The sequence below is a fragment of the Syngnathus typhle genome, linkage group LG21 (genome assembly GCF_033458585.1).
Source record: "Syngnathus typhle isolate RoL2023-S1 ecotype Sweden linkage group LG21, RoL_Styp_1.0, whole genome shotgun sequence".
Lineage (NCBI taxonomy): Eukaryota > Metazoa > Chordata > Actinopteri > Syngnathiformes > Syngnathidae > Syngnathus > Syngnathus typhle.
In genome coordinates, this window is record NC_083758.1 from 6540102 (window position 1) to 6567572 (window position 27471).

A 27471-nucleotide genomic window follows, 5' to 3' on the forward strand; every position below is an offset into this window, starting at 1 on the left:
TTTTTTTTTCAAAATCTGCATTTCGAGGTGATTTTTTTTTTTTGCAAATGTCGCAACAAGCTCAAAGATCATAAAAGTCCGGGTCCCCCCGGCAGGTTTCCTGAGCGGAGAAATAATCGTTCCTGCAAGCCGCCTGTAGCTATTTGATATCATAAACATCTGTCTGCGCGTCACCACATCTGGCAGTAATAAAGAGAAATTAGCTGCAAAAATTCAAAGTCTGGCTGTAGTTGTGTCCTGCCCGGTGGTACAAGAGGGCAGGCTAGCCTAAGGACCAGACCGAACCGGACTCTGATCCCTGACCGGGACTCCCATCAGTCATCTGCCAGCCATCAACTTCCTGTTTCCAGAATCAAAGAAGGGAAAACTACTCCCCTGTGTTTTTTTTTTTCCTCCCTTCTCAGATCCACAGAGAAGCTAGCTGTACCCTGGATTTTACTTTTTCCCCTAACAAGTAAATAAACCATTACGGAGAGTGTTTGCGGGGGAATAACAGCCGCCCTCCTAATTGTAACATGCCCAGTTTGCCGTGCGCAAACACCCAACGAGAGTGGATTCACCAGAACCGACCTTATACATAAATGCAGAAAATCATTTTAATGACATAATTGCCGGGCCAGGTTAGCTTGGCGCTCTCCAGACTAAGACCACGCAAATGACTTTTTAATAGAGCCCATGTCTCATTTTGGACTGCAAAATGATTTGTTTGTTTGATTAACTTTCATATTGACCATTAACTGCCCTTTCGGGTTTTTTTTTTTTTACCCCTTTATCTCAATTGTTGTGGCGCCTTTTCTGAAAATGACTCTCTCCAGCCGTCTGATTGGGTTTCACTTCTGCGTGATTCGGTCTGACCTAAAAGCCTCGAATGTTCCTCCGCCAGCAGATGTCTCCCAGGTGTTGGCCGTGTCCACCATCTCGCCTTAATCGCCGCCTTTCCCAAAAGGACTGGCAAGACTTCCAACAAAGTCCCCCTCATTCCTTTGCAGTAGGCTAAACGGCGTACAAGCTAGCCAGACCAGGTGTGCTTCAACAAACCATGAGGAGGGCCGCTAAATTCAATTTAAGAAGCTCTTATATACGATTACAAATCTAAAGACAATTTCCAAGGGCAAGTTTCTACAGCCCGCCCTTCCCCTTTAGTTGAAGAAGAGGGAGGCCTGAAACAACAAACCACAGAGTCAGAGCGAGGCTGGCAGATGAGGGTGGGAGGCAGTCAAGGGCGATGAGTCATTAGCCAAACAAAGTGGCGCTAAGGCTAAGCTAATATGCTGTCGCGACGTTGGAACTGCGGGGGATTTATCGCAAAAAGGACGTCGTATCTTGCTTCTTATAAACTAAGCTAGCTTATTTTGGCTATCTTAACTAAGCTAGCTTAGTTTAGCTGGACACCAAAAAGCAAAAAATTCCTCTCCAGTGAATGTAGCAGCAGCACACATTCGGGTGTTTTTATTCTGTTTACATATGTGCAAAACATTGCTTCATTGAAAGCACATAACCAAATAAAATAAAAAAACTCGGAGTAACTGGACTGGCTGGGCGCGGCAACATTCCCTTACATGACAGACGTTAAGCAAAAATAATGTAATCTGTTTATATACAATTTACAAAATATAAAATATTTCTATAAAATGTTTATATTCATCTAGTGAAGCTGTTTCCAAAAAGCACAAGGCTTCCTAGAGATGCTTGTACTTTTTTGTTGGAATGTCCTCGTTTACATTCACTTGTTTCATTCCAAAGGTGTCGGCTCAGTGAGGTAGAAGTATTATTTTCAAACTATTTGGTCATCTCTTCATGGAAAATGAGTCTCTCAGCTAACAGCTCGTTCCGTTTTGAGAAAAGTCCGTCCTGTTGCTGTCAAACGGCTGTTCGTAAACGCTGCGGCTCTGCTCTGATTCCGAGTTGTCCTCTTCGCGATCCGACTCCGTGTCGACGCCAGCGTAAGGGTTTTCGTTACACGTCGTCGGAGGTGCGCCGCATCCCGAGTACAAGTCCTGCTGAGGCCTCCAGGGCGATTTCCCAAACGTGCCTAGATGAGGAAAATTGGATGAGTGAAGCCAGGGACCTTTAGGGAGGTTTGGTTTTTGGTCCGGAGACCTACCCATGAAGCTGTTGTAAGGAGGCGGACACTCGTAGTCGGACGGTTCTAGCTCCTCCATGGATGGTCGGCGGCCGGTCTGCTGATGAGAGGGGCCAAGGTGGAGACTGGCATTGGGGAGCTGCATCAGGATCGTAGAGGAGCAAAGGTCAAAGGGCTCCGAGAGAAGGTAGTCCTGTCTTTTAGGTCTGGTCAGACTTCCACTGTAGGACTCGGTGCAAACTGGTCTTGGGTCAACGGAGCACCCTGAGGATAAGAAAAGAGATTTTACACAAACTGAAGACATGGTGGCGGAGATGTTGAGTTGAAAAGTCGTGCGGACCTGTGTAGACCTCGGCCAATTCAGTCGGGTACAAATCTCGGCGAAGCAGTGTGCTTATCGGACCTTGGTAATGGCAGAGAAGAGGGTCGATGGACGCCGCTTCCATCTCTGCTTCACTTCCTGTATCCAGCTGACAAAGACCTGGACGGAAGACAACCATGTCAGAAACTTCAGCCTGTGGTTCTTCTCAACCAAAGGAAGGCTCTCGTACCATTCATGTCTTTGGTCTGCAAGTAGAAGCCGCTAATGGATGAGGCCATGTACTGATGGCTGCTGCCGCTCTCAGATGGGATGTAGCCATCCTGGCGGTCCGCAAGAGTGCCTTGAGAGGAGAGGTAGCTTGGGATATCTGCTGGCAGGTTGGTCTCGTCTGTAAAACAATAGTGGCCACCATGACACTCGTTAGAGATATTCGAGCGCGATTGCATGGCTTTCCGAGAAAGGACGTCGGTACGTACCGGTGTTGGTGACACTGCAGTCCTCGTTCCGCCTTCGAGTGTGGTAGATGATCACAACCCACACTAGCGAGGTGCCAACGACGCAACACACCACGGCTATAATGACGATGCCCACCGTGGTCCAGCCGTCGTCATCCGAGCCCGTTCCGCCGATGACCCCGACCCCGATCCCTCCCTGGGCTCCAGAGTCGCAATTTGGGTTGGGTATGACGGAGAGCCTGATGTTCCCCCGTTCGGTGCCCAGAGCGTTGGACATCTCGCAGGTGTACTTCCCGACATCCGCCTCGGCGGCGTCCACGATGATGAGGAGCTGATTGGCGGCGGCGAAGAAATGGCGCTCGGTCACCACTAAAGGACTGTCGTCTTTGGTCCAGTTAAGTCTCGGAGCGGGGCTGCCCCCGGCGATACATTGGAGTACGGCCGTTTCGCCCTTGGCTACCGTGCGGTCCATAAGCGGTCGTAGGAAAGAGGGCGTTTCTACAAAAAGGGTCGGAAAAAAAACGTGATGAAATACCTAAAGACCAAGAGCCTTGTTTCCGAGTGTCTTCTCACTTACCTAAAACCGTTAGCGTAGCATTAGCCGAAATGGCCCCGGCGATGTTCTGAGCAGTGCAACTGTAAACCCCAATGTCCTCCGTCTTGACGTCCACCATGAAGAAGACGTCGTCCTCCGGCATGACATGCATTCGGCGTTCGCGGGCGGCGGGGAAGTCGATGCCGCCGTCTTTCTGCCAGGCGATCTGAGGCGACGGGTGACCCACCGCGGCGCATTCCAGCCTGGCCGTCGCTCCGGCGCGGATACTCAAGTCCGTCGGCATTTTGGTGAAGGAAGGAAGCACTGGGAACACAAGTTGATAGAAAATCTGATTCTTGCTGGACTTTGGGTTAACAAGATTTGCATCCCGACTTTTCGAACTTACTATTAACCGTGAGCCTGGCCTTGGTGGAGTACGAAGATCCAAAGTGGTTGGAGATGACGCACTGGTATTTCCCCTCGCTGGAGAACTGCACGTCACGCAGCTGCAGCGTGGTCGTATACTCCGTCACCTCGGTCTCGCCGCCGGAACTTCCCTGCACCCTCAAGTGGGCCTGGTTGTGGATCTCGGGGTCGTTGAGGACCTCGTTGTCTTTCTTCCAGGCGAAGGTCATAGGCGAGTCGCTGGAGCTCGCGGCCGAGCACACGAAGGTCACGTTGGATCCTTTCAGAGCCGACTGGGTCTCCGGCTGAATGGTGATCTGAGGCTTTGGGAAATCGTCTGCGGGGAGAAGTACATTTCCATCAGGTTGGAGTCAGGGGAGGGGAAATATTGGACAATCTGGGTCAGTTCGTAAATGGAAAAAAAGGGGGGGGGTATAAATGGCTGTTTTTGAGGCGTGACGGTGTGCGGGCAAAGTTGCTCTCCAGTGTAAACGCTTTGCTCACCGCACACGAACTCCTCGGGGCCAACGGCGAAGACGCTGCGGCCCTTCAGCATCTGCGGGTGGGCGCAGCTGGCATTGACGCTCGGGAGGAAAGTTTGTTCTGCCACCCAGACTGGAAGCCACTTGAGCTGGCAGTCGCACAACAAGCTGGAGGTGTTCAGTCGCCTGTCAGGGAGTGGGTGGTGGGGGGAGAGAAAGATCCAGAAATGTTTCATTTGAGTAGAATTAAGACCGGTTAGCAATGATGTTTATTTATTTGAAGCAGAATGCAAAGAAGACATACAGCTCTTGAAGATTTTTCATCTGAGAGAAAGCATTGGCTTGGATGGACATGATGGCGTTATTGCTTAAGTCGCTGGAGAGAAAAAGCAGAAACGTTAGGTTAGGAATTCAAAAGTGCGCGGGAAAACAAAATTACGATGGACTCACAGGTGCTGTAAAGCGTCGAGGCCAGAGAAGGACTTCTTGGTAACTGATCGGATTTGGTTTCCTTGTAAAAATCTGCAAAAAAAACCCCACTGATCAATTTCACATTTCCCACCCAAATCAAGATTTTCCAGTGATCCTAAACTTTACATTCTCTTCAAATTGTCCAACGCTGAGAAAGGCCCGTTCATGTCCTCGATGGTCCAGGAGATTTCATTGTATTGAAGATCCCTTTGCAGAAAAGACACATTGAGAACGCATTTCAAAACTTGGCCCGGAATTTAATTTGCTACAAAAGTGCCACTCACAGCGTCTGGAGGCTGGAGAGGCCTCGAAATGCTCCGTCGGCGATGAAACTAACGCGATTATTCCCGATGTGAAGCTCGTCGAGCAAGCTGAGTCCCACGAAACTGGATTCTTCCAGTCGGGACAGGTGGTTGGAAGAAAGGTTCCTGTGAAGGGAGGGGGGGGGGGGTGGGGAAGAGCACCACAGGGGCATTAGGACCAATTAGGACTCTGTTGCTTTCATGAACTGGTATTTAATGTGAGTGAGAGGACATCAAAGTTGGCAACGGCGATGTTTCCCCGATAGGCCGAGAGCAAATCAGATAGCCGAGTCCGTTCCCGGCCGACTGGCGGCATGTTTACTTGCCGCTTTTGTGATAACAGTGAGTGAAAAGGGAGGGGAGTGGGTGAGGAGGGGAGGGGGCGACAACAACAACCACCTCTGAGTGTAAAAAAAAATAAAAAATTCCACACTATAAACAGCAGTCACAACAAAAGCAATGCAATCCGCTAGTCTTGCATCATCGTTTCGTAAACAATTTGCTAGCATAAAGTGCTAAGATGTAGCATTGTTTTTTAGCGTGCGTGTATTTGTGCTCTTGGCATCCACGGCGTGAGGAGAAAAGTGTTGCCAGTTGACAGAGTGAATGGAAAGCCAGGAGGAGCCAGGAGGGGCCAGGACTCACAGCTCGCTGAGTTTCTGGCAGAACTCCCAGGCGTCGGCTCGGATCCTGCTGATGGCGTTGTGGCCGAGGTGGAGCTGCTGCAGAGTCAGCAGGCCGTAGAGCCAGCCCTTGCTCACCTCCGTCAGGTTGTTGTAGTCCAACTGCCTGCCGGGACCACACGCAAAACTCCGCTCGGAACACTCGGAGGATTTGAAGGACCCGGATGGGTTCGCCGAAGCGCTTACAGGACTTCCATGTTGCCGAGGCCCCAGAAGGCCCCGTCCATGAGGCGAGTCAGGCCGTTCCTCTGCATCTTCAGAGAGCGAAGGGCCTGCAGACCGTGGAAGGTCAAACCTTCCACCCGGCGCACTCGATTCCGGCTTAGCTCCCTGAAACACGGCACGCTAGATCGGTTATCTTTCAAAAAAGATTTGCTCGAAAATCTGTCAAAAAATCTTACAGGTGTTGCAAATTGGGCAGCTGGAAGATTTTGGCCGGGATGGAGGAGAGACGGTTGCGGTTGAGTCTGAGAACCTGAAGACTGTTGGACAGGTTACCGAAGCAGCCCGTCTCCAACGAGGAAATGCGATTGTTGTTGAGGAATCTGCGAAACGAGTCGCAGATGTTAACGCGTGACCAAATTCTCGTCTGCGAGGGACGACTCACAAGTTCTTGAGAGGCAAAACGGGGAAAGAGTTGGCCTTGATTTCCACAATGTTGTTGTTGCTGAGGTCCAGCGTTTCCAGGGCGAGGAAAGGCCTGAGCTGCTCGGCGGCCATCTTGGATAACCTGTTGTTTGCTCTGAAAACACAGACACCATCGCTCCAATAAATGACGGCAGCCGTGTCTCGCCTTGCCACGCACGCTCGAGTTCCTCAATTAGCTAACGCTTATCGACCGACCGTCATGGCCGCCGTTTTTCAACCAATTACCCAAACGGATCAATGCTTCTTTTTCGTGACGTGTTATTTTGTTTATAAGGTCATTACCAACAAGGTATTAATAAAAAAAAAAAGTAAGCTGCCAATTACTTGGCTGATGAATACCATTCCCTGAGTGAAAGCATGCCTTGGCAGAGGCCGGCAATTTCCTGAGCAGCACGCCTCCTAAATTGCAGTGTGGGGACTGCTTGGTTATAAACAGAGGCTGTACAGTGCCTTCTTTGTGCGTCGGGAGGGGGGGGCGGGGTCTAGGAATTCCCTCCAATGTACCAGACGACAGGCCTCGTTTTCAGTATTCATTGCCCCCCTCCCGCTTCACCCCTCCGCCAGATACACCTTACTGTTAGTTTTTCAGATCCCTCTTTATTACCTAGCAAAAAAAAAAAAGTGAAGACAGTTTAATAATGTCGGTTTAATTCGGGATGTGGTCTTGTTAATATTTGATTGTGGGAATATTTTAATCGGGTGAGCGACGGGACAAAATGGTTTGCGTGAGCGCTATGACGTTAACTTGCTTGACACGGCATGGGAAAACTTTTTTTCCATAGAAAATTGGTTCTGTAACTTTTTTTTTTTTTTTGCAACCCTTCATTTTGGTTCCAACGCTGTTGGTGGAGTACTCGTGGTTGCTCGCTTAATTAGTGCTTTGACGCAGCATGAAATAAGAATCTGGGAAAACTGAGATGTAATAAGTAGAGATAGGCCGATATGCGACTGGGCCGATAATCGATTATCAGCGCCGATATTTGGCATGTTGTATTAGCATCGACCTTGAAACAGACATCACCAGTAAACAATCGTGACGTGGAACATTTCTCGTAGTCTGGTCATTTCTGGCGGCACTTTGGCTGGACTGCGAGGGCGACGCTGGAATAAGAGCCAGCCGAGCACGTCACTCCCCCCTCCGAGTCTGAATCGGAGCGTGGAGCCCAGCGAAGAAAAAGACAGCGGTTGGCAATACGCTGGGTGCGAGATAGCATGACTAAAGATGCGGCCGAGATTTGGAACCTCGGCGGCGCGAGGATTCCTGAAGACCAGCTCGTATCCCGATCGTTGTCGGCAATAAAATGACACAGGCAGTTTCTTTGTTGGGCGATTTGCAAAGGGCTTAGCGCCCCCCAGCCCCTAAACAAAAGCGCCGCACACCACCTTGTATCTCAGTTTTCGTGTTCCCTTTGACCGGCCGCTGAGAGAAAAAGACTCGAAAGAACCGGTCTTTCCAGTTTCTCTCTCGGGGTTGTCTCGGGAGTCCTTGACCCAGATCGTCAAAAATGATGCTCGCAATTTCGATGACCTGAAGTCAATAACAGCTTTTTTTTTGGTATTATCGACAAAGGCAAATTGGCTCCCCCTTAATGGGACATGCCCCCCCTGGCCCCCCCAAGGAAAAAAATCCTAGCTGCGCCAGTGCTGAGGTTGCCTTTGCTAAAACTGTGTGTGTATGGTATTTCCTATTGGAAGGAGAACTGAGTTTTGAGGAGCCATCTGACGACTCGCTCTCGCTGCAGTGGCGCCTGTAATGAAAACCAGGACTTGCCGTGGAAACGCTCGTCCGTATCTCACGCCAGCCGATGATCAGCTTTTGGGGAGTTTGAAAAGACAAAAAGCTCGTCCAAGGTGAACGACTTTTACCCCACAAGACGATTCCGAGAGTCTCATCCGAAATTGTTTTCCTTTTTTCCACGTTAACCCCTCGTGAACTTCTAATCAGACCTGAGATCTACAGCTCATTCACTGCAATACGGGCTTGGGGATTTTGTAGACCCCCCCCCCCCCTTCCATAAATTCCTGGGAAACGGTTCAATTAATTAAGATGATCACGACTCAATTACTACCAGCTGCAGAGTTATTGCCGTTTGTTTTTACTCCAAGCGGCGAGGTCAAGGATGTCGACGAGAGCTGCCGCTATGTCTGACTGGCTGTTTGAATAGGTGCTATTTGATACCCCGACCCCCCCCTCCCTTCTTTACTCCCAGCTCGGAGAAATCGAAGGAGGGAGAGAAATTCAGGAAAAACCTTCCACGGAAGAGAAAAAAGTACAATCTGAAGAAGAGGGTGAGAGCATTTTTTTTTTTTGTTCGACTTTAACTTTGTGGTCGCTCTTGCATTTCATTTTGCTTTCAACACATTCGAAAAGAATTACTGTATGTTCCCGCCGCCGCCAGATGCAAACACTTTGGATTGACAACGCTGAGAGAAAAGAAAAGATCAACAAGGTTGTTTTGCAACTTCACCAGACGGCAGAATTCAGTGAAAGGAATCCGAGCCACCATCTAATCCGCTTCGGAAAAGACAATCCATAGCCCGAGGTGACGTTCAAGCAGTAAACTCGGAAACAAATTGCCAAGCGAACGCCCCCCGGCGGCCGCGCGGCTTCGTGTCGGGGCTTGACGAGGCGCACGCCTCATCGGGCCGGGAGACGTACGGATACATTCTTTGGAAATAACTTCACGCCCGTTGCTTCGCTGAGACGTGCCGAAGAAAAGCAAAGACGCTCGTTAAGGTTTCACACAATGATATCGCCTGTTGTCGGGAAAAAGCACGTACTCGTGATGTTTAGAAAAAAAAAAATCCAAAGTCTTCACTGGCGCACTAAAACGTAATTTACACTCAAGCCGCCATTACTGATTGCCATCTTTTCTTTCTCTGCAGGTTAAAAATACATCAGCAGAAGGAGCCACCAAACAAAACATTTCCATTGGCATCCGTTTTGGACCACGTGACCCGTCTGGGGCCCGCTGCCATGTCTGCGACTGCCCAGTCTGGGAACCGACTCAGCCAACAAGCTCCGGCCAGGACCTCGACGCTTTCACTTACAGAATCAACGTGGTGACGTTGGACGCGCACGGACCCAAGTCAGGTATCGAATCCAGTTCGTTGTGGTTCAGCTTGCTGCGAAAGACCAAAAAAAAAAAAAGACGGTTAGGAAGCACAATGAGACGACCAATGAAGTCGTCGTCGTACTTACATTTCGTTCAGATGTCGCAGTTTGGAAAACAAAGTGCTGTCGAGCACCTGTAATTTATTATGGCTCAGGTCCCTAAAAAAGGGAGAAAAATTTAGTTACTTCACGGATTACTTGATTTAGGTAACCATGGCAACACTGTTTAAAAATGTGCCTATTTTTTTGACTCCTAATAATTCTTTCCAAGTATTTGTAGAAATGACTTTTGTGAGAATTTTTTTTCCCCTTCTGTCCTTCCGACACGAGAAAGAACACGCCAAAGCGGCTGGCCTCATCTCCAGGCCGCGTCGGCGCATCCGGCCAAAAGCAACAAACGGAGCCGCTGCTCAGGGCCGACTTTTTGAGAGGAAGTCCAAACCTGACGATGGATTTGGACTCGAGGTTTTAGCCTCGGACGATACTACTCGTATCATGTTTTGGGAAAAAATCTCCAAAGTCAAGTCGTGGAGTTCTTGCCGCGGCTGCGCACCATCAACACCGTGGTGCCAGACCCCCCCCCCCCTTTTTTTTTTCTTTACACCTCCTCCTCCCCCTCTTGCTGCCTCCCTCATCTGGAATCCATCAAGTTACACTGGAAGGAGGGGAGGAACCTCGTCATGTCTTCACAAGCTACACCTCTGTCGAAATTTCAGCCGGCCTGCTTTTTTTTTTTTTTTTTCCATTTTGCTGTGAAATGAAATCACAATTGAGCCTTTCAAAGAACGTAAGCGTTCTGATCATTATTGTTGTTGTTCTAGTTCCACTCCTGGAGGCCAGATGGGAACGGCGTCCTATCACGAAAGGCCGAGATAAAACCCCGAGTAGCTCCGACACTTCCACTTCCAGGCTGGCGTGGACGGCGAGATAACACGGCATATGCAAGCCGTGGCCTGCGTCTTCCGCGACAACACGCTACTCGCCACGCTTATCAGCAGCTGAAAAGTGAGTAGAGGAGTTACACCTTGCTTGAAAGATCCACAGATTTTCTTTTGGACTGATATATGCTGAAAAGTGAATTCGATCTCATTTGGCGAGGATTGATTGAGGCAAATTGGAGCGCACTACTTGGCTCTGACCAGCAAGGGCGCTGTTGAGCAAACTAGCATCTTCCACTCAAAACTATTTTGGGGAAAAAAAAAACAATCCGGTTGATTTTTCAAATCATCACATCCAATCCTATGCCTCTCATTTATAAAACTAATTTATATTTTTTTGTGTTATTGTGATTCCAAAAACAAACCAGCAGTCAAAAGTTTATGATTTCGGAAAAGAAGAGCGCACAAGTCGATGAAAGGATGTCGGCGGCTCTTCAATGCGCCCTTCAATTCTATAAAGGGACTAAAGACAGCATGTGTTGTAAGGCAAGCGCCCACGTTTCCATGGCTGCCTCCTTTCCCTTTCTCCTCCTCCTTCCCCCCACTTTTATTGCCAACTAATCCTACATGCCCCTCCTTAATCAGCACCATGGCTCTGGTGTTGCTAATTCAGCAGAAATAATGGGGTGCTGGAAAACAAAGGGGCCCCGCCGGTCTAAGGGCTTTAAGATGTGCCGGAGAGCCACTCGTAAATTAGCATGCCAGAGTGAAAAGAAATCCCCCCCCCCCCTTACTCCATGTACAACTTTTTTTTTTCTTTTCTTTGGAAGGCCAGTCTTGATTACGAGGCAACCTCGGTCTGCTTTCTCTGGCGAACGTAAAAGTTTCCACAGCGGCGGCTTCTCAACCTGAAGAATTTCGAAATGTTAAGGGGCTTTTTGGACAAGGCCTCGAATCAAATGCAAGTAAATGCGGGCTAATAAAAATGATCTGGCTTTAGAGAGATCAATTATAAAAAAAACAACTCGGAAGATGGATTATCTGTAAAGTGGAGCACAATATCGAGCTTGCCAGTTTGTGTTTGCTATTTTGGCTGCTTCCAAGTGGACAAATGAGAAACAGATAGCACCGTCGAGAAATACACGCCGTCTGATTTATGTCGTGATTTTGACACTTGGCAAATCAACCCGATTTTTAACCAACTTTAATCCCAAGTGTGTGTATAAAACTTCGCTCCTACACTGTTTTCCCTTTATAAGAACAAAAAACCAACAGGCACTGAGGGGGATTAGGCACATTGATGTGTAAAAAAAAAATAAAATTAAAATCCGGCCCCCAGGAGCCCCACTGTGAGGGGCACGTAAATAAACCCCCTGTTATAGATTAATGGGAAATTTGAAGATACGTGCCGAGTTTAGCCACTTTTTGCTCCTCATGCGGTTTCCAAGCCTCAGCCACTTTTCACTGGAGAGGAATGTGGATCATCTCAGTGCCAAATTCGCCCTCCACTGCTCATTTGAGTGTAAAACTCACGGAAAAAAAAAATTAAAAAAGGAGGAAAATAGGTAAACTTACAGTTGAACTGTCCATTCCGGGAGAGAGTTTGGAATTTGTCCTCTTTTCAGTCGACTGCAGTCCACTAGATCCCCCAAACAAGCGCACGGAGCGGGACACGTCCGTGTGTTCCCAGCAACCCCGCAAAACAGCAAGAAAAACACCACGGAGCCCGCAAAAGTCCGCGGCTGCCTGGATGAATACATTTTTACTTTCCCCGTCCAAAACAGAAGACACCCCAGAAGTTGTTTTTTTTTCCCAGTGCGACAAATCCCCAAAAAGTGCACAAAAAAAAATCCTCCAATGTTGCAATGCTGGCAGATTCAAATAGATCCTTTTAAATCCTTTTTCCTGTTGTAATGGTGAAAAAGGAAAGAAAGGCGGTAGTCTCGTACTTAGCCATTCTTTTCGTCCAACTTTTCTTAGTGAGCGCTTCTCTTGGCTTGCTGTTGCGCTATGTGGAGTTGAGGATCCCCGCAGAGGAGCGTCAACGCTCGGGAGAGGTGAGCAGGGGCGGGGCCAAAGCCCGCGGGGCATTGTGGGTAATGGAGTTTAAAACTCAGCCGTGAACCAGCATTCTAAAATAATATCTTTGACGCTTTTTGAATGACTCCAATTTATTATTCATAATAGTTTTCCAATATAAATGATAATAAATTTAATTATCTCAGACTCATCATATTAAGCAACTTCCACTGATCACTTTATAAAGGCATTTCCATGCTAACCTGAAGCGTAAAATCTGACAATTTAGCCTACACCCAAATTATTTGATTGCTCCTTAATAGACTAATATATTTCACCAAAGAGCCAATTCAAAAACCTTTTTATAGAGGTGAAGTCCGTAACAGCAGTCTTAATTGCTATTCAGTGCTTGAAATAATACATTTACAATTTAAAACGGTGTGTGAGTGCGCTGTTTAATTTCCACATTAGAAGGCCCCTTCATGGGATATTCATGGTTGCAAAGTCCCCCCCCCCGGGCCAGTTTCCTGTTAAGCAAGGTCACATTTTCACTCTTTGTGGGCATTTCCTCTTCGCGGGGAGGACGCAACCTCATTAGCCTCTCGACACGCGGACGCAAATGTGACAAACCACAACGGAAACTGATTAAAAGCGCAATCGAGTTACTAGCGCCTTATACCGTGTTGATTCGACAAGCACTTCATTTGACTGCTTAATTTTTTTTACCATCATCAAATTAGGTCACTGACGAGTGCAAATGTTTTGCAAGCGTAGCATGTCGCTATCAGTGGGGCTATAGCTGATGTTGCCGTGTTTAGTTCCTTAAATGACTTGTTTCCGCGTCGGTTAACTGTAGTGGCTTCGCACGTCATTGTTATATCTTCACAATCTACTTTTTTTTTTTTTTTTTTTACGCCTGGGCTGGCTGACCCGTTTTACACGTAATGCGGTTCTTTTTGATGTCACAAAGCAGGTGACGGGTGATAAGTTACTCTTTTGTTTTGGGGTCGGGGGTCGGGGGGGGTCTTGTGAATGCTTTTATTGCCTTGCTAACAGCTGCGTTAGACTGCCAGGCCAAACTCATTTGTATTTAAAAAAAAGAAAAAAGGCAAAGAGGAAATGAAGTTTGCGGCCTTTTTGATCACGCTCCACTTGTATTGTCAATCGATCAATACAGCAGACTGCGGTTGTAAACGAAATCTATCGACTGCACATTTCTGTCGTTCTACTTATTTATTCAATAATAGACATCGCTCGAGGAAAGCTTTTCAGAAAATCCCGTTTCACATTTGACTTAGCGGAGCAACACATTTCAGTGAGTTAACCTCTCACTGCGGGGGAAAAAACAAACAGACAACAGTGTCCCAGCAGGAATCCTTGGGGGGGGGGGGGGTTGCAGGAATGGCATGCTGGAGTATTTTTGCCTGTTTGTGGTGATTGATTAGATCCCTGTGGACTCTTGCAGGATTTTGGAGAGCATCCACAGGGATTGCTTCCTCATGGCCTCCTCTTCCGACGCCGCTTTCAACTCCAGCAACATCAGAGGGACGCCAGCCGCTTTCATGTAATATCGACTTTTTTTTTTTTTTTTACTTTACTATAAACCGAAATGGCAGTATAGTAGCAATGTGAGGCGTATTTGTATTTTTTTCCCCCAAAACTCAAAACAGCCTCCAATTTTTTTTTTCAGCTACTACATGTCAACAATGTAACGTCCTTCCTATAAACCCTTCATTCCTCTTTGAAAGAAAACATCCCACAACCTCCAACGCAACGTACGGTTCACACCAGCTCTCGCGTTCCTCTCTTGGCAAAATCCTATTTTCTAACCACCGCCGCCGGATTTGTTTGGTCACAGCGGCGCCTGCTTGATAGATCCTCTTTTGGCTGCCAAACGCTTCCCATACACCCCGAAGCGCACCCCCAAAGCGGACCGGAGTGTGCCAGAGATTTTGCGGTCGGCGTCGAAGCGCACACGCACGCTCACAGATGTTGGCGGCGACTAATGCCCAGCGTGGCCGACTGCCAGAAACGATACTGAGAATAGCAACAGTGCGCCAAAAAAAAAAAAAGCTTACCCGGCATGCCTCGCTCCAGGTGACTTCCAGTACAAACATACAGTATGCACGAGTGTATATGTGTTTTCACTGAAAACTTTTCAGGCTTCAGAAAATATTGGTCAATATAAGTCAGTTGTTTGTAAAGAGAAAAATATTTACAATGAAGCATTAGTGTAATAATTTAGCGTTAGAATTATCTATAATGTCATTTAATATTAATTAAATAATCTAAATTTAAATCATCAAACACTTTGATTATTCTCAGGTCATTTGTTTCGCTCTTTTTCGATATTTTATGATGATATCCAAAGGGCGTCGAGGATTGTTGCAAATACGACCCGTGTTTTGCAAAACGTCCCGAGAGAGAGAGAGAAAGAACAGTGTCGCTGTTGTCAAGCCTCGTGGGGTTGACTTTTTGACGGGCAGCTGAGAGGCTCCAAAGTGGCCCAAGTTAAGGCGGGCATTGTGCGGGCCGGCCGCCAATTACACGTCCCCGAGTCCCAAACAAAATGTCTGCTGTGCGGAGGGCTCATAAGTGCGGCAGTGTTCGGGCCCGGCGGAGGACGTCTGTCCCTCGGAATTAACGGGATGACCGACTCGGGCGCTGACCGAGAGACTGATGGCCATAATTTGTCAACATATGGCTTTTCACCCCATAATTTCAACACACACGTATGCTCCCATTCACTCCAAATGAGAACAGAAGGTCTCGAGACAGTGTTGGGAACAAAGCGTTCAAGTATATCCAAAGTGTCGACACCTCGCTCAATGTGCTCACTCCGCAATCCCATTTTCATCTTTCAAACCTCCGTGTCGGAGGCGTGCAAACATCAGGCATCGATTAAATGCAATTTTTTTTTTTTTTGTTGCACTCGCTGTTTTCTTGCCCCAGGCTGCAAATCCGATTAGCGTTATCAGACAACTTTAATCGCTAACACAACATGAGGATGTGAGTTTTAATTTGTCAGTGATCAAATTGCAATGAAAATATTGGAATTGAGTTAATAGAAAGTCACGGAGAAACTTATTTACAAAGAAATCTTACTAAATCATATTCAAGACAAAAAAATATGTGTAGGCTTGCGGGAATTCGAGACCCTCATATAACGAGTGTTTGGATCAACAAGGAAGGTCTTGTACGGATTAATCGATTATCCAAAAATATCAATTAATTGCCCCTAGTAGGCTTTTACTGATTTTTATTTTCTAGCAGAACAAAAAGCCTGAATGACATTCTTCTCATTCTTCTGTCATGGCCGCTCACTTGTAGATCTCCCGACACACGGCGCTGGTGTGTTCCTCTGCCCGGACCGCCTCTGAGTTCTGGTAAACAAGGCGGTAGTCACGTCGCAGCGGGACCTCCTTACCCCGCTGAGAGCCTCCAAAACGTCGGGACCCCCCACCTTCACACGCTCTCCTGCTCTCCCCTGGCTTTTAACCCTCCCGCCGCCTCGGACCAGCGGTAGGTCCCGGCAGTGATAAAGAAAACACAGCTGCTCAAACAGTTGGACGGAACACGGCGGGGGTGGTCGGATGGAGGTGGGGGGGGGGGTCACATCAACATATTTAAATCGATGATCTGTGCACATCAATGGACCACCTGAGAAGCAAAAAAAATCTTTCAAACCAGAATTTTGCTTTGTTACCCTTTGCTTTCAAGGCAACAAACTTTAAGATTTTAGGGCAATTTAAATATATATAGGTGTTGAGGTGAGAAATGTGTCATCACCCCCCCATGTGTCATCACCCCCCCCCCCCCCCCCCCCAGCTGACAGCAGATGTAAACATCAAGGTGTGGAAAGAGCTTCTTCCGTCCTCCTTCCTCTCATCACTCGGGCAAACTACCCATCCATTTTTGTCTAACGGCGCTTCTCTTCCGTCACTGGGGCACGCTGATCAGCTTGATTGATTAATCCTCATCGGACTACGATAACCATATTCCCCGTCGTTATTGCGAGGTGATACATTTATACTGGCAAAAGTACCCAGCTGCTGTCATTTGGTCCCTAACACAAAAATTAAACATAAATTGGATTGTAGGTTTTTATGGTCCATTTGGAAAAACTTTACAGCTCTCATAAAGAACCGGGGAGCTTCAAGGACAACTTCTTTCAGACGGTGGCGCTGGCTTTATAGCGACCCCTGCTGTCGGGATGTGTCACTGGCGCCCAATAAGAATACTGAACCGGATGGCACGCGTCATGCGCATGCGTCTCACTACCACAAGAGGGCGCGGATTTACAGCGGCTATAATTATGATCGGCAATGCGGTCGTAATAATGTGCTAGTTCTACGAATGTTCATAAAGGTTTTTTTTCTAAATCCTCTTGCTTACTCGTGAGCTTGTCAACGTGTACTTAATGACGTTTTTTTAGCAGCACTATTTTGTAACACCATAGCATCAAAGTATTTTATTTTATTTTTTATTAAGGGGTTGATCTTTTTCATTTTCAAGGCCATTTAGTTAAATCCGGCTACTTTAAAGTCGAATCAAAAATATTGCCTGCGCTGCAACAGTAGAGTACAGTAGGGATGATGCAACCAGTGGCGTCGCACTCCAAAATAGCAACGTAAGCAACAGCGCCGCCCTCTGCAGCGCAACCGGTCCCACGTCACGCCATCTCAGGAAATTCAAACAGTCCCCCCCCCCCACGCACACGCGCACACAGCGGATGTCCTAGCTCCGAGCAGCGGCATCTGTCTCCTCCAAGGTCAACGGAGCCTGCAGCCGCCCCTCGCCCTCCCAATCCGCGGACGCGCACAGACGCGACTTTATTCTCCTTCAAGGTAAAGAAAACTTCAACTCTCCTGGACTTTATCTCTATTTTAACCTCCGCTTCTTATTATTTCCTGGCTGTGATGAGAAACGTATCCCAAAGATTAGTGTTTTAATTCTATTCGTGCGCGCGTGTGATGATGCGTGGTGCGTTCACGTGTTGGTTATGCCGGAAAATCCTACCCGGCGCATCGTTTAAAGCTTTAGTTAATTAAGTGCTGCTATTTTTGGAGCTCACGGCCACTACCAGGCCTCAGTGGGTCTGTCCTTACATCAGCCACATCACATGCTATTGACTCACGTTTTTTTTTTGCTTTTTACTTTATGGCACATTTGCCTGTCACGTGCTATGGGAATTAGATAAAGGAAGGTCGGAGTTCCGCTACTACTGACTCCTTATCGTGGTTAATCTCTTTATATACCATGTAAACATTAGTCACAGTGACAGTAATTTTCGGTTACATAACATTTACATTCGCTTATTTTAGTATGAGTTTTAAAAATTAGGAAAATAAAAAAAAGTTTTTTACAGTTTACAGATTTCAATGTGACATTTTCACTTCTTTCTAGCCCACTAGTTGAATTTCTTTTTTTTTTTTGGGTGAAGGTGGTAGATCAGATTTCAAGAGCAGGACCTCTTTCCATGAACTTGAAGAAAGTTTGTTGTGAACACAAAATCAGCTTTGTGCAAACAACCACCTGATAGAGAACCTGTCAATACTGTACCACCCCCCCCCCCCCCCCCCCCAAAAAAATGTCTTTGACTTAGATCAATCAAATTACATAATCACAGCCACTCGGAACAAATTGTCCTGTTTTATTTCTGGACACCAACCCTATTTTTTTATATAAAGATTTCCTCAATCAGCTCTCACATTACTACCATGGGCCTAATGGTGAGCTATTTCTGCTGCTAGTCGAAAGCAACTTTGAGGTTTCCTTTCGAGCAAGCATGTCATAACTTTCAGCGCCATGTGACTTAGATAGAGGCGACCGACAGGAGCGGGGGGGGGGGGGGTCAGTCGGGGGTAACGCCAACCGCCGCTCACCGGTAGAGGTCGAGTTTCCTTTTGTAGAGTTGGACATAGTTGACAGCACCTGTTTGGATACAAAGGTCTTATCGTGTATGAAGCTTTTTTTATTTCAGGAGTGTCACGAAGGTTCAGTAGCAGTTAGGCAAATTCCGAACATCGCCTCACGCTGTGACGTCACCACCACCCTCATAAATAATTTCACGTTTATCACGTTACTTCAGGAAGTTATATTAGGTAATGCAATGTTGACTTAAATTAAAAAAAAAAAAAGGTCAATGACTGTAACGAGAGCCAACCAATCTGGTTCAAAGAAATTAATGCCCTCGAGTCTAGACAAATTACCTGATTTGGTTTTCAAGGCACGCTTGATTATTGGGCTCCTGCCATCTTCTTTGTTACAGTCTTACGTGTCACAAAAGAAACTAGCGTGATTAAAGCTAGTCATCTTCTCTCATTGTGTCCCAATGAGGTCATGTGAGCCTTTCAAAATAGTCTTAATCCCCCGGTGTTGCCGCTCCAGGTTGACCAAGGACGACAACACAGCACGATCCCAGTGTTGATTTTTTGGGACGGACTTTGCTCCAAAAAAAAATGCGTGAGCAGCCAACATGGCCTCGCCTTCATTCATAGTCAGTTTGCATTGTCGTTACTTGAAGCCTTCATGTTGGTCGAGACTCCATTTTGACTGGGGAACATCTACTACCCCTGAGGGCTTAGTGGAGGGGGGCGGGGTCAAGGTGAATGGTGGGCGGGGCTCAGTCGCAGGTAGGAATGAGCACTGTAGGTCAGTGTTTGCACATGCTTTCCAACAGGACTGCTGGTATGCCCCCACCCTCCTCTCACAGCACCGCCGGCAGTTTCTTAAAGGTCCTTTGTAACAGCCAGCCGCTAAGCGACTGGAATTTAAACAACTCCACCCTATATTCGCTGCAGGAAAAAAAAATCATCTTAACACTGAATTTCGTATTTCTTCCCGTTGCAGTGACGAGCCAGCGTCGGTCCAGCGATGCCGCCGCCAGTCGCGGGCCCCGCCGCCGTCCCCCCGCCGGACGGCGGTTGGGGCTGGGCCGTGGTGTTGGCGTCCTTCATCTCCATCGGCTTCTCCTACGCCTTCCCCAAAGCCATCACCGTCTTCTTCAAGGACATCCAGATCATCTTCGACGCCTCCTACAGTGAAATCGCCTGGATCTCCTCCATCATGCTCGCCGTCATGTACGCCGCAGGTCGGACATTTTGCGACTCAGCCGCTGTGGAATTTAATTACACAACAAGGTGTCACCGGGTGACCTCATAGCCGAGCGGATTCACGTTACGAGATGTCAAACGCCGTGTAAACGCGAAGAAACACGGGAATCAATAGAAATCAATCAATCTATGAGGTTGCGCAACATTTGCCGGCTGTTGATCAGTCCAGATGGTGAGAACTGTAGTCGCTCGAAAGGATTACCGCATAGCCAGATGGCAGTTCGCACGATGTCGCGGGCCAAAGCGGCGATAGCGACCGCAAAAATATATTTTGACGTGAAATCCGACAAACAGAAGGACATCCGCGGTAATAAGATAATAAACATAACGGTGTGATAGTTCTGGCGTCGGGAAAAAAAAAATCAATCTGCAGAGCGTGCGCCAGCGTGGGATCCGTGTCGTTAATCTGGAGCGAGAGAGAAAGTGAGTGACAGAGTGAGAGTCGCCTTTGGGTGAGGCAGCAAAGAAGCCAAGACAAACAGGAGGGAGGGGGGAGGGAGGTTTTGTAAAAACAAAAGCGCTTATCTCAGAGGCGGTCGACCATTCCTTTCCAAAATGGCTGACGGTGAATAAGAGACATGATCTGTGTTTGAAAGTTGCCCGGCTTCTAACCCGATTCAATCATCTGGCTAGGTCCCATCAGCAGCGTGCTGGTGAACACTTACGGCTGCAGGCCCATCGTCATGATGGGCGGCTGCCTGTGCGCCGTGGGCATGACCCTGGCGTCCTTCTGCACCAGCGTGCTGCAGCTTTACCTCTGCATCGGCGTTATTGGCGGTAAGTCCCTCGCAATCCACTTAACCGCCTTGATGAGCTTCTGCCTCGGCTGGAAATAGGCGGCCGGGAATAAAAACGAGACCGCCCCCCCCCGCCCCCCCTCCTGCACAGGACTCGGGTTGGCGTTTAACCTGCAGCCGGCTCTGACCATGATCGGGAAGTACTTCTATAAGAAGCGGCCCATCGCCAACGGGCTGGCCATGGCCGGCAGCCCCGTGTTCCTCAGCTCCTTGGCCCCGCTCAACCAGTACTTGTTCAACAACTTTGGCTGGAGGGGGAGCTTCCTCATCCTGGCCGGGTTGCTGCTCAACTGCTGCGTGGCCGGCTCGCTCATGAGGCCCCTGGGCCCGCCTCCCGCCAAGCCGAAGAAGGAGCAGGTGGCGAGCGCCAAGGTGAAGCTCACGCCGTGGCAAATACTCAACAAGTACCTGGATTTGTCGCTCTTCAAACATCGGGGCTTCCTCATCTACCTGTCGGGGAACGTCATCATGTTTGTGGGTTTCTTCGCTCCCATCGTGTTCCTCACCGCCTACGCCAAAGATATGGGCGTGGACGAGTACTCGGCCGCCTTCCTCCTCTCCATCCTGGCCATCGTGGACATGGTCGCCAGACCCTCCATGGGCCTGCTGGCCAACTCCCGCTGGATCCGGCCCAATATTCAATATTTCTTCAGCTTTGCCGTGCTCTACAACGGCGTGTGCCACATCCTCTGCCCGCTGGCCAGCTCCTACACCGGCCTCGTGATCTACGCCATCTTCTTCGGTTTTGCCTTCGGTATGGTCAGCTCGGTGCTGTTCGAGAGTCTCATGGATCTGGTCGGGCCGCCCAGGTTCTCCAGCGCCGTGGGACTCACCACCATTGTGGAATGCTGCCCGGTCCTCATCGGGCCACCGATAGCAGGTACCGAGTTTAATTTCTAGGTCGGCAACATCATGTCGTGATTAGACGAGCTGTGTGAAGCTCAGCCGCAGCGTTCGCCCCGAGGCGACTTTCCCGAGTGGTAATTTTCAAACGTGTTTAATGCTGCGATTATCCGAAGCAACAATTGGGCCCGTCCCAAATTCCGACATTATACAGACATGTGCACATTTTTTTTTTTTTTTATTGTCTCGCAGGGAAACTGGTCGACGTCACCAAGAATTACAAATCCATGTATTTCTGCTGCGGCGTCATCGTGATCGTAGCGAGCGTTTGGCTCTTCATCGGCAACTTCATCAACTACAGACTTCTGGCGCGCGAGCGCAAACTTGAGCAGTACAAGCCAGCCGGGTCGGAGGATCCCGACGAGGCCCAGAAGCAGGCAGAAGTGGACGACCCGGCCAAGCTCGATGAGGAGAAAGGCAGAGAGCCCATGCAGCGGGAAACCAACATGTAAGAGCTTTTTCTCCAAGTTTCCCTCAGATCAAGCCGAGAGAGTGCCTCGCGGTGTTCCACCTGGCTCTTTTCCGGGTCCCCTTGCAACTCAAAACTGCCAAAGGATCAAGCGTACAGAACAATGTGTAAAATCTCACAAGTTGGACCTTTTAACGTCTTCCGATTGAATCTAAATAATGCACTTTGGGCCGACACAGAACCAGATTTTCAAAGGTCCAGCATTCGGTATTAAGCAGTGTTGCAAACAGCCGCCGTCTGTCCCTGAATATATCTTGAAGGCAAAGGCGTGGACGTATAACAGCTCCGACTGGTTGTCCGAGCCAATGTCCTCCTTTATGCAGTATGTCGCCGAGCAGGAAATAAAATGCAAGCTCCTCGTTGTATAATATGACTTGCACTCGTAACGTTTTGCTCTGACGCCCTCTAGAGAAGGAGGCTGCAATTATTCCTTTAATTCATGCGAAATTGAATGTACACTCCTTTCGAGGGCCTTTAATAATAAGGCAATAATGACCAAAGCCATCTGCGTGACACTGAACAATAGACACTGAATGGACACTCCATTAGGGACACCCGAGAGCTCCAATAAAATAATGCGGTTTTTTTTGTTTTTTTTTTAAGATGCAATATTTGGCCCTAAATAAGTGGTTTGAATAGAAATATAGAATGATTTTATTGAAAATGAATATGAAATTAAGATATTCTACCGGTGGAAGCTGGAAAGAATGGAATTTTATTGTTACTGAAGTGATCAACGCTTAGACCTGAAATTCATTCCTTACTGTCCACTGATTAACATTTTAAATGCCTTCCACAAAAATAATGAAAGTTGACCACTGTGTCGACATATCAATGGCGGAACAAAGCCAGCTGAAGAATAGAAATCGATATTTTGCAGCTTTTAAGTGTTACACAGTATTTTCATACTTTGGCCACTCTCACTGTGCTTTGTATGACTTTGAATGTTTTCTCGTCGATTCAAAGAAAATCACTATGCAAACCTTTTTTTTTCATGCAGATTTTTAAAGCAAATAAGCTGTACAATCATGTTTGCTTTGCAACACTGCCCCCTGCTGGTACATCAGGTTATTCGGATTATTGCTTTCTATTGTGAGAATTCTTGATGCTGTGACGCGCTTGAAAAGCTGCTGGGGAAGGAGACGTGACGAGACGTTCTCTTATTCCATGTTAAACAGAGAACAAATATTTCTTTGTATTTGAGCTCGCGTATTTATTTTCTGAAGAACGATATATTAACTAGAAACAAAACAACTGTTTTTTGTTACTTTTTTTGGTTTGGGTTGAATTTGCAGGATTTAAAAAAAAAAATGGAGGATGACTGAACAAATTTGCTGCTGGGAGGATCTCAATTTACTCTGGTGCCTTATTTTATTACGAACATGCACTTGGGTTGTTTCAATTTCCGGGCATCAGTGTGTATTTTGGATTTGACTTTTTCGAGTCCTAAGTGTGAATAGCTGAGACTGAAGCTTTGCAGATTGTCCTCATAATGTGCAACCTGTAGCAGACAAATTTTCTTCACCCTCCTTGTGTCATTTTCTGTTTGCCATCCAAATACTTTATTCAGATTGTATTGTTCCACTACCTCTGCAAATGTCCATTCATGCTAAGCTAAGGACAAATATAGAGCACGGGTGTAGATACCAGCAAACGTTTTTTTCGAAGTGGGGGTAATCCCTTATCAATAAAGTATTTATCAAGTCAAAAAATGGTCTTTATCATCTTTAAATGAAAGAAATCCAGACCCAGCTTGTATTTGAATTCATTTGAACGCAAATATGAAATTATACAAAGAGATTTTCTTGGTTGAAATTGCAGCCAGTGGTTGGAAATGAGCACCATGAGTCATAACATATGGATGCGAGCCCCCCCCCCCCCCCCATTAATAGTCGGTGCACATGCTCATTGAAATGTGACACGCGTCTCTCATTAGACTCAAAGTGTGACTCCCTCTTGCTCTTTGGCGGCATTAAACTGACTAATAATCAAGCGCGAGTCGGTCAGTAAATCTGCCCGGTGACCAGCCCTCACCTCCGTGAGCCACAGTTAACATTTTAAAAGATGCACAGAGGGAGAGAGGAAAAAAAAGAAAACACTTTTCTTTTTTTCTTGCCTCATCTGTATGCTCTGCCTCGGCGAGCCGGTGCGCGCCGATGATGGCTGGAGACCCTCGGGCGGAGTTTGAGGCGAGATTTTAATGGGACAGTAAGGGTCAACCGGGGAGGAGAGAACAATAAGCCTCTGCAGGTCTATGTGATCAGCCGGACCTCAGGGAAAGAGGGGGGGGGGGGGGGGGTACCTGCTGGGGGGGGGGCTCAGAGTGCATGAATATGACCTTCAGAACAGCATCTCTATTCCCTGCGTGGCTCTGCCGGCCGGCGATTACAATAACCGCGCTAATGAACTTACAACAGAGCACAAGGGAATTTAGGAGTTGCTGCGGAAACCAAAAAAAAAAAAAGGCAAGCAGGTGGATGGTTTGCTTTTGCAATCATGAGCTTGCGGCGTAGGATTTAGTAGGATTTTCTACAAAATGCAAATCAGTCTAATTTACTGTACTACTAAAAAAATGTGCAAAAGTCTACACACCCCTATTGTAATTCCTACAAGCACAACAGTAGCCCTGACTTCAATTTAACATGAGTTTAAAGGGTGTGCACACTTTTGCAACCACATTATTTCAGTCTACTCGTGTTTTTTTTTTTTAACAATTAAAATTATTCATGATCTTTTATTTTGAAAAACTGCCCATAGGGGTGTGTAGACTTTTTTTCCCCCCCGCCACTGTTTATTTTATTAACGTTCTACCTTTCAGTTGGCCCGTCAATGCAAACCAGCTGATTCCTTTGTTTTCATCGAACATCTTCTCTAGAGGCAAATCTCATTAACGACGGGAAGAAGTGAATCTTTCCAAGCGAGCGGAAAACCGGCATGCCCATGTAATGGAGAGAAGAAAACTGCCGACTAAGCATCACTGCACATCGCCGTTATCGTCCCGCACCCGGAAAAGCGTGCGCGCAAAGCCAATAAACGGTCAGCCTCGAGGTGTTCTGACCCAAAGTGGACCTTGGACTGTTATGCCCAAAAGCTACAAGCTGCTACCGTGTCTCAACAAGACACGCATTAACCTTTCCGCCGTTCTATTTTTTTCTCCTTCTTCGGCGAGGATGGTCCACTTTGAAGTGCCTCCATTTAACCTTCATTTAACTTTTGTGTCATGCGCTCCCAAGCGAGCCGCTCGTGACAGCGGAAGCCTTTAGAAGTCAGCAAAAGGCCCGCGGCTATAGATGGCACATCAGCACATCTGTCTGCTGAGCTCCGTGGCCAGGTCGGAGACGGGTTTTGTTCTTCTATCGGCTCTCCGCCGCGCCAAATGCCAATTGTCAGAAAAGGTGCAACAAGTCCCACCGATGCTTCAACGAAATTCTTCACTTCACCCGTGCGGCTAAATAAGACTCAATGGTGAGTCAACAATATTTGATTTCCCTCTTTGCTATTGTCCTGCCTACCGACGACATGGATAATCTAATGAGCCCGCTTAATCTCATTTTCAGACGACGTGCACGGCATCATTCCATTTGGACTCTTAATTACTTCCGTGCAGGTGATAGACTGGCAGCGTACGGCAAACCTTCCGGGATTCTTTTTTTTTTTTTTTTTTTCTTTACTCCAACTGCAAATTTTCCATCTAACAGCGTTTTTTTTTTTTTTTATGCTCTGTAATGGATTTATTAACTGAACAGGACTTCAAACGGAGCGCTTCTCATTTGGCCCGCGTTAGCGTGACTGCCGTTTGTACCCTCATCCCGGAATTGGAGGGGAATTATTAGCCGAGGGAGGAGAAAAAAAAATCTTGTCAAGCATCTGAGCTCGAGTTAGAAGGCGCAGATTGGCTCCGCGGCTTTGACGGCGAGGCCTTCTGCACAAAGTCGTTCATGCAACTTTGAAAGCTGCGGACCTCTTCGTGTTAATTGGAGGGTTGTTTGTTTATTTGTTGATTTTACAGGATATTTTCCGAGCACAAGGCTTCACACTGCACATAGAGGGCACTCTTAGCTCGCTTTTCCCCCGCCGCTAACACCGCTGGGATGCTATTTATAGGGACTGACATGCTCCATAAGCCAGGAAGTTCCATTGAGGTAATTAGGGAGAAGAAAAAGTATTTTCCAAAACAGGGAGGATCCAGGTTAGAAATTGCGAGCTGGAGGCTAAATAATGACAAATCATTTATTTTGTCCTTACGTAACTAATACAATTTTATGGTTTTAAATGTTTTTAGGCTCCCTAGCTTATTTTTATATCCTCTCACCTGAAGCGATACGTTTTTACTTTGATGCCAAAATGAAAATATGATTGTTGTGGGAGGTTTTCCAGCACCTAATTGTAATGTTGGTCTGAGTTCACTCGAGGCTCAGCGTGCCTGCGTGTTTCCCGCCACTTCTTTCCACCTTCAAACCTCCCGATTTTCACTTAACGTCACCTCGCATCAGCGTACGCTGACTCTTGACTGTGTGCTTGCAATGAATTCAGCATGAGGTTTTTTTTGGGGCTTAAAAAATATAAAAAGAAGAGGCAGCGCCTCCGATCAAGAACCTCCTCTGACCTATCCCGCTGCAGGCGGCCGTGCTGGCAGACGTGTCCTGTCTGTGAACGGAGGTTACGCAGATTTCATCCAGCAGCAGGCTGCAGCTTTCATACTGTGACATGGGGTCAAAAGGTCAGCGGGATGGGCACTCACTCAGACTGTGCTTGCTACTAATATATACCTCCCCCCTTCTTTCTGTATGACTAACCACCCATTTTAATGTACTGGAATTCGGCACTTGTTATTCTGAATGTCTCCCCCTAGTGGTAGAATCGTTTCAAGTACAGTTCAGTTGTATTTAACTGTGTGAAGTGAGTAATGCAAGGTCTATAAAATTGAAGTAATTAAGTAAAAATTTCCAAAGAGAACGGTTCATTTTATTTATTAGAACGTTGGGGTTATGGGTGTGAAAAGAAAAGTCTATAAAATGGTTTTGGGGGGTAGAATTTGTGAAAATCAAAATCCGTAAAAATGCTTTCAAAAAGCACTCTATGAGCATTTCAAACTGATTTATTTATATTTGACTCAAAAACATCCCACCGAAGCGCATTTAATGGGACTTATTTGTTTATTGTATTTCTTCTGGGCCAGTTTTGGGGGGGAGTGGTCTATAAAATATGTCTAGGGGAAAATAAAATCCCCTTTTATTTTTCATTTAATGCACATTTTGTATTTAAAATGCAACCCACCAAGGCTAATTGATTTATATGATAATTTTTTTTATTTAATTCATCCCAACTTTGCGGTTTATTGGGGAGTAGGGTCGGATTGTGCAAAGCTTAAATCTATGAAACTGGATGACCTTTGAACCACAGGGCTTATAGCTTTCCATGTCTTGGAACCTTTTTCCGATTTTTTTTTATTTCTTTAATTCCAGCATGTTAGCGCTGCATCTCTCCGCTGTGAGAGCAGCATGCAACAGCATCTCGGGGCAAAAAAAGCTTTTAGAGCGACGTAGCGGCGTGGCGCCGTCAACTGTACTCTGAAACACATGCCGACCGAGCGCCATCCCCCTTGGGCGGCGCCTAAAGGCCGCAAGGGCGAGTATCAGGTCGCAGCACCAGGAAGTCACTGAGGTAAAGGTAGGACGATGCAGCCTTATGGGAGGGGGGGTCGGGGGGGGTTGCCTGTGTTTGCCTCACGGGAGCGCCGCCTCTGTAATTAAGTTGCAATTTAAAAATATGAGGAACAAGCGGATGAT

General features: G+C 47.2%; 2 protein-coding genes across 8 annotated transcripts in view; one reads left to right on the forward strand and one right to left on the reverse strand.

The window, feature by feature from the left end:
• The window catches only part of LOC133145113 (monocarboxylate transporter 2-like), a 29234-nt gene extending 5840 nt beyond the window's left edge, over positions 1 to 23394 (forward strand). The window contains exons 3-16 of one of the 7 annotated variants that reach the window (XM_061268225.1): positions 8597 to 8675; positions 8786 to 8929; positions 9273 to 9480; positions 10323 to 10506; positions 12360 to 12436; positions 13864 to 13962; positions 14089 to 14173; positions 14257 to 14495; positions 15729 to 15920; positions 16227 to 17245; positions 19251 to 19491; positions 20147 to 20290; positions 20402 to 21190; positions 21406 to 23394. In XM_061268225.1, the coding sequence (XP_061124209.1) occupies positions 19275 to 19491; positions 20147 to 20290; positions 20402 to 21190; positions 21406 to 21665 (1410 nt within the window). In that variant the 5' untranslated portion in view covers positions 8597 to 8675; positions 8786 to 8929; positions 9273 to 9480; ... (6 more) ...; positions 16227 to 17245; positions 19251 to 19274 and the 3' untranslated portion in view covers positions 21666 to 23394. Of the gene's footprint in view, positions 1 to 8596; positions 8676 to 8785; positions 8930 to 8969; positions 9124 to 9272; positions 9481 to 10322; positions 10507 to 12359; positions 12437 to 13863; positions 13963 to 14088; positions 14174 to 14256; positions 14496 to 15728; positions 15921 to 16226; positions 17246 to 19250; positions 19492 to 20146; positions 20291 to 20401; positions 21191 to 21405 lie in introns of those variants that run through there. The other 6 variants (XM_061268228.1, XM_061268222.1, XM_061268229.1 and 3 more) reach the window with 6 other exon arrangements.
• On the reverse strand, positions 1422 to 12402 carry lrig3 (leucine-rich repeats and immunoglobulin-like domains 3). Its single transcript, XM_061268219.1, has 19 exons — positions 11955 to 12402; positions 9589 to 9660; positions 9438 to 9512; positions 6346 to 6480; positions 6140 to 6283; positions 5925 to 6068; positions 5701 to 5844; positions 5038 to 5181; positions 4880 to 4960; positions 4733 to 4804; positions 4587 to 4658; positions 4305 to 4468; positions 3802 to 4137; positions 3438 to 3719; positions 2882 to 3358; positions 2635 to 2793; positions 2424 to 2564; positions 2105 to 2347; positions 1422 to 2032 (listed from the first exon to the last, which is right to left on the reverse strand). Exons 1-19 carry the CDS (start codon positions 12137 to 12139, stop codon positions 1818 to 1820), a joined length of 3285 nt encoding a protein of 1094 aa, XP_061124203.1. The 5' UTR covers positions 12140 to 12402; the 3' UTR covers positions 1422 to 1817.
• Positions 23395 to 27471: the final 4077 nt, after the last annotated feature.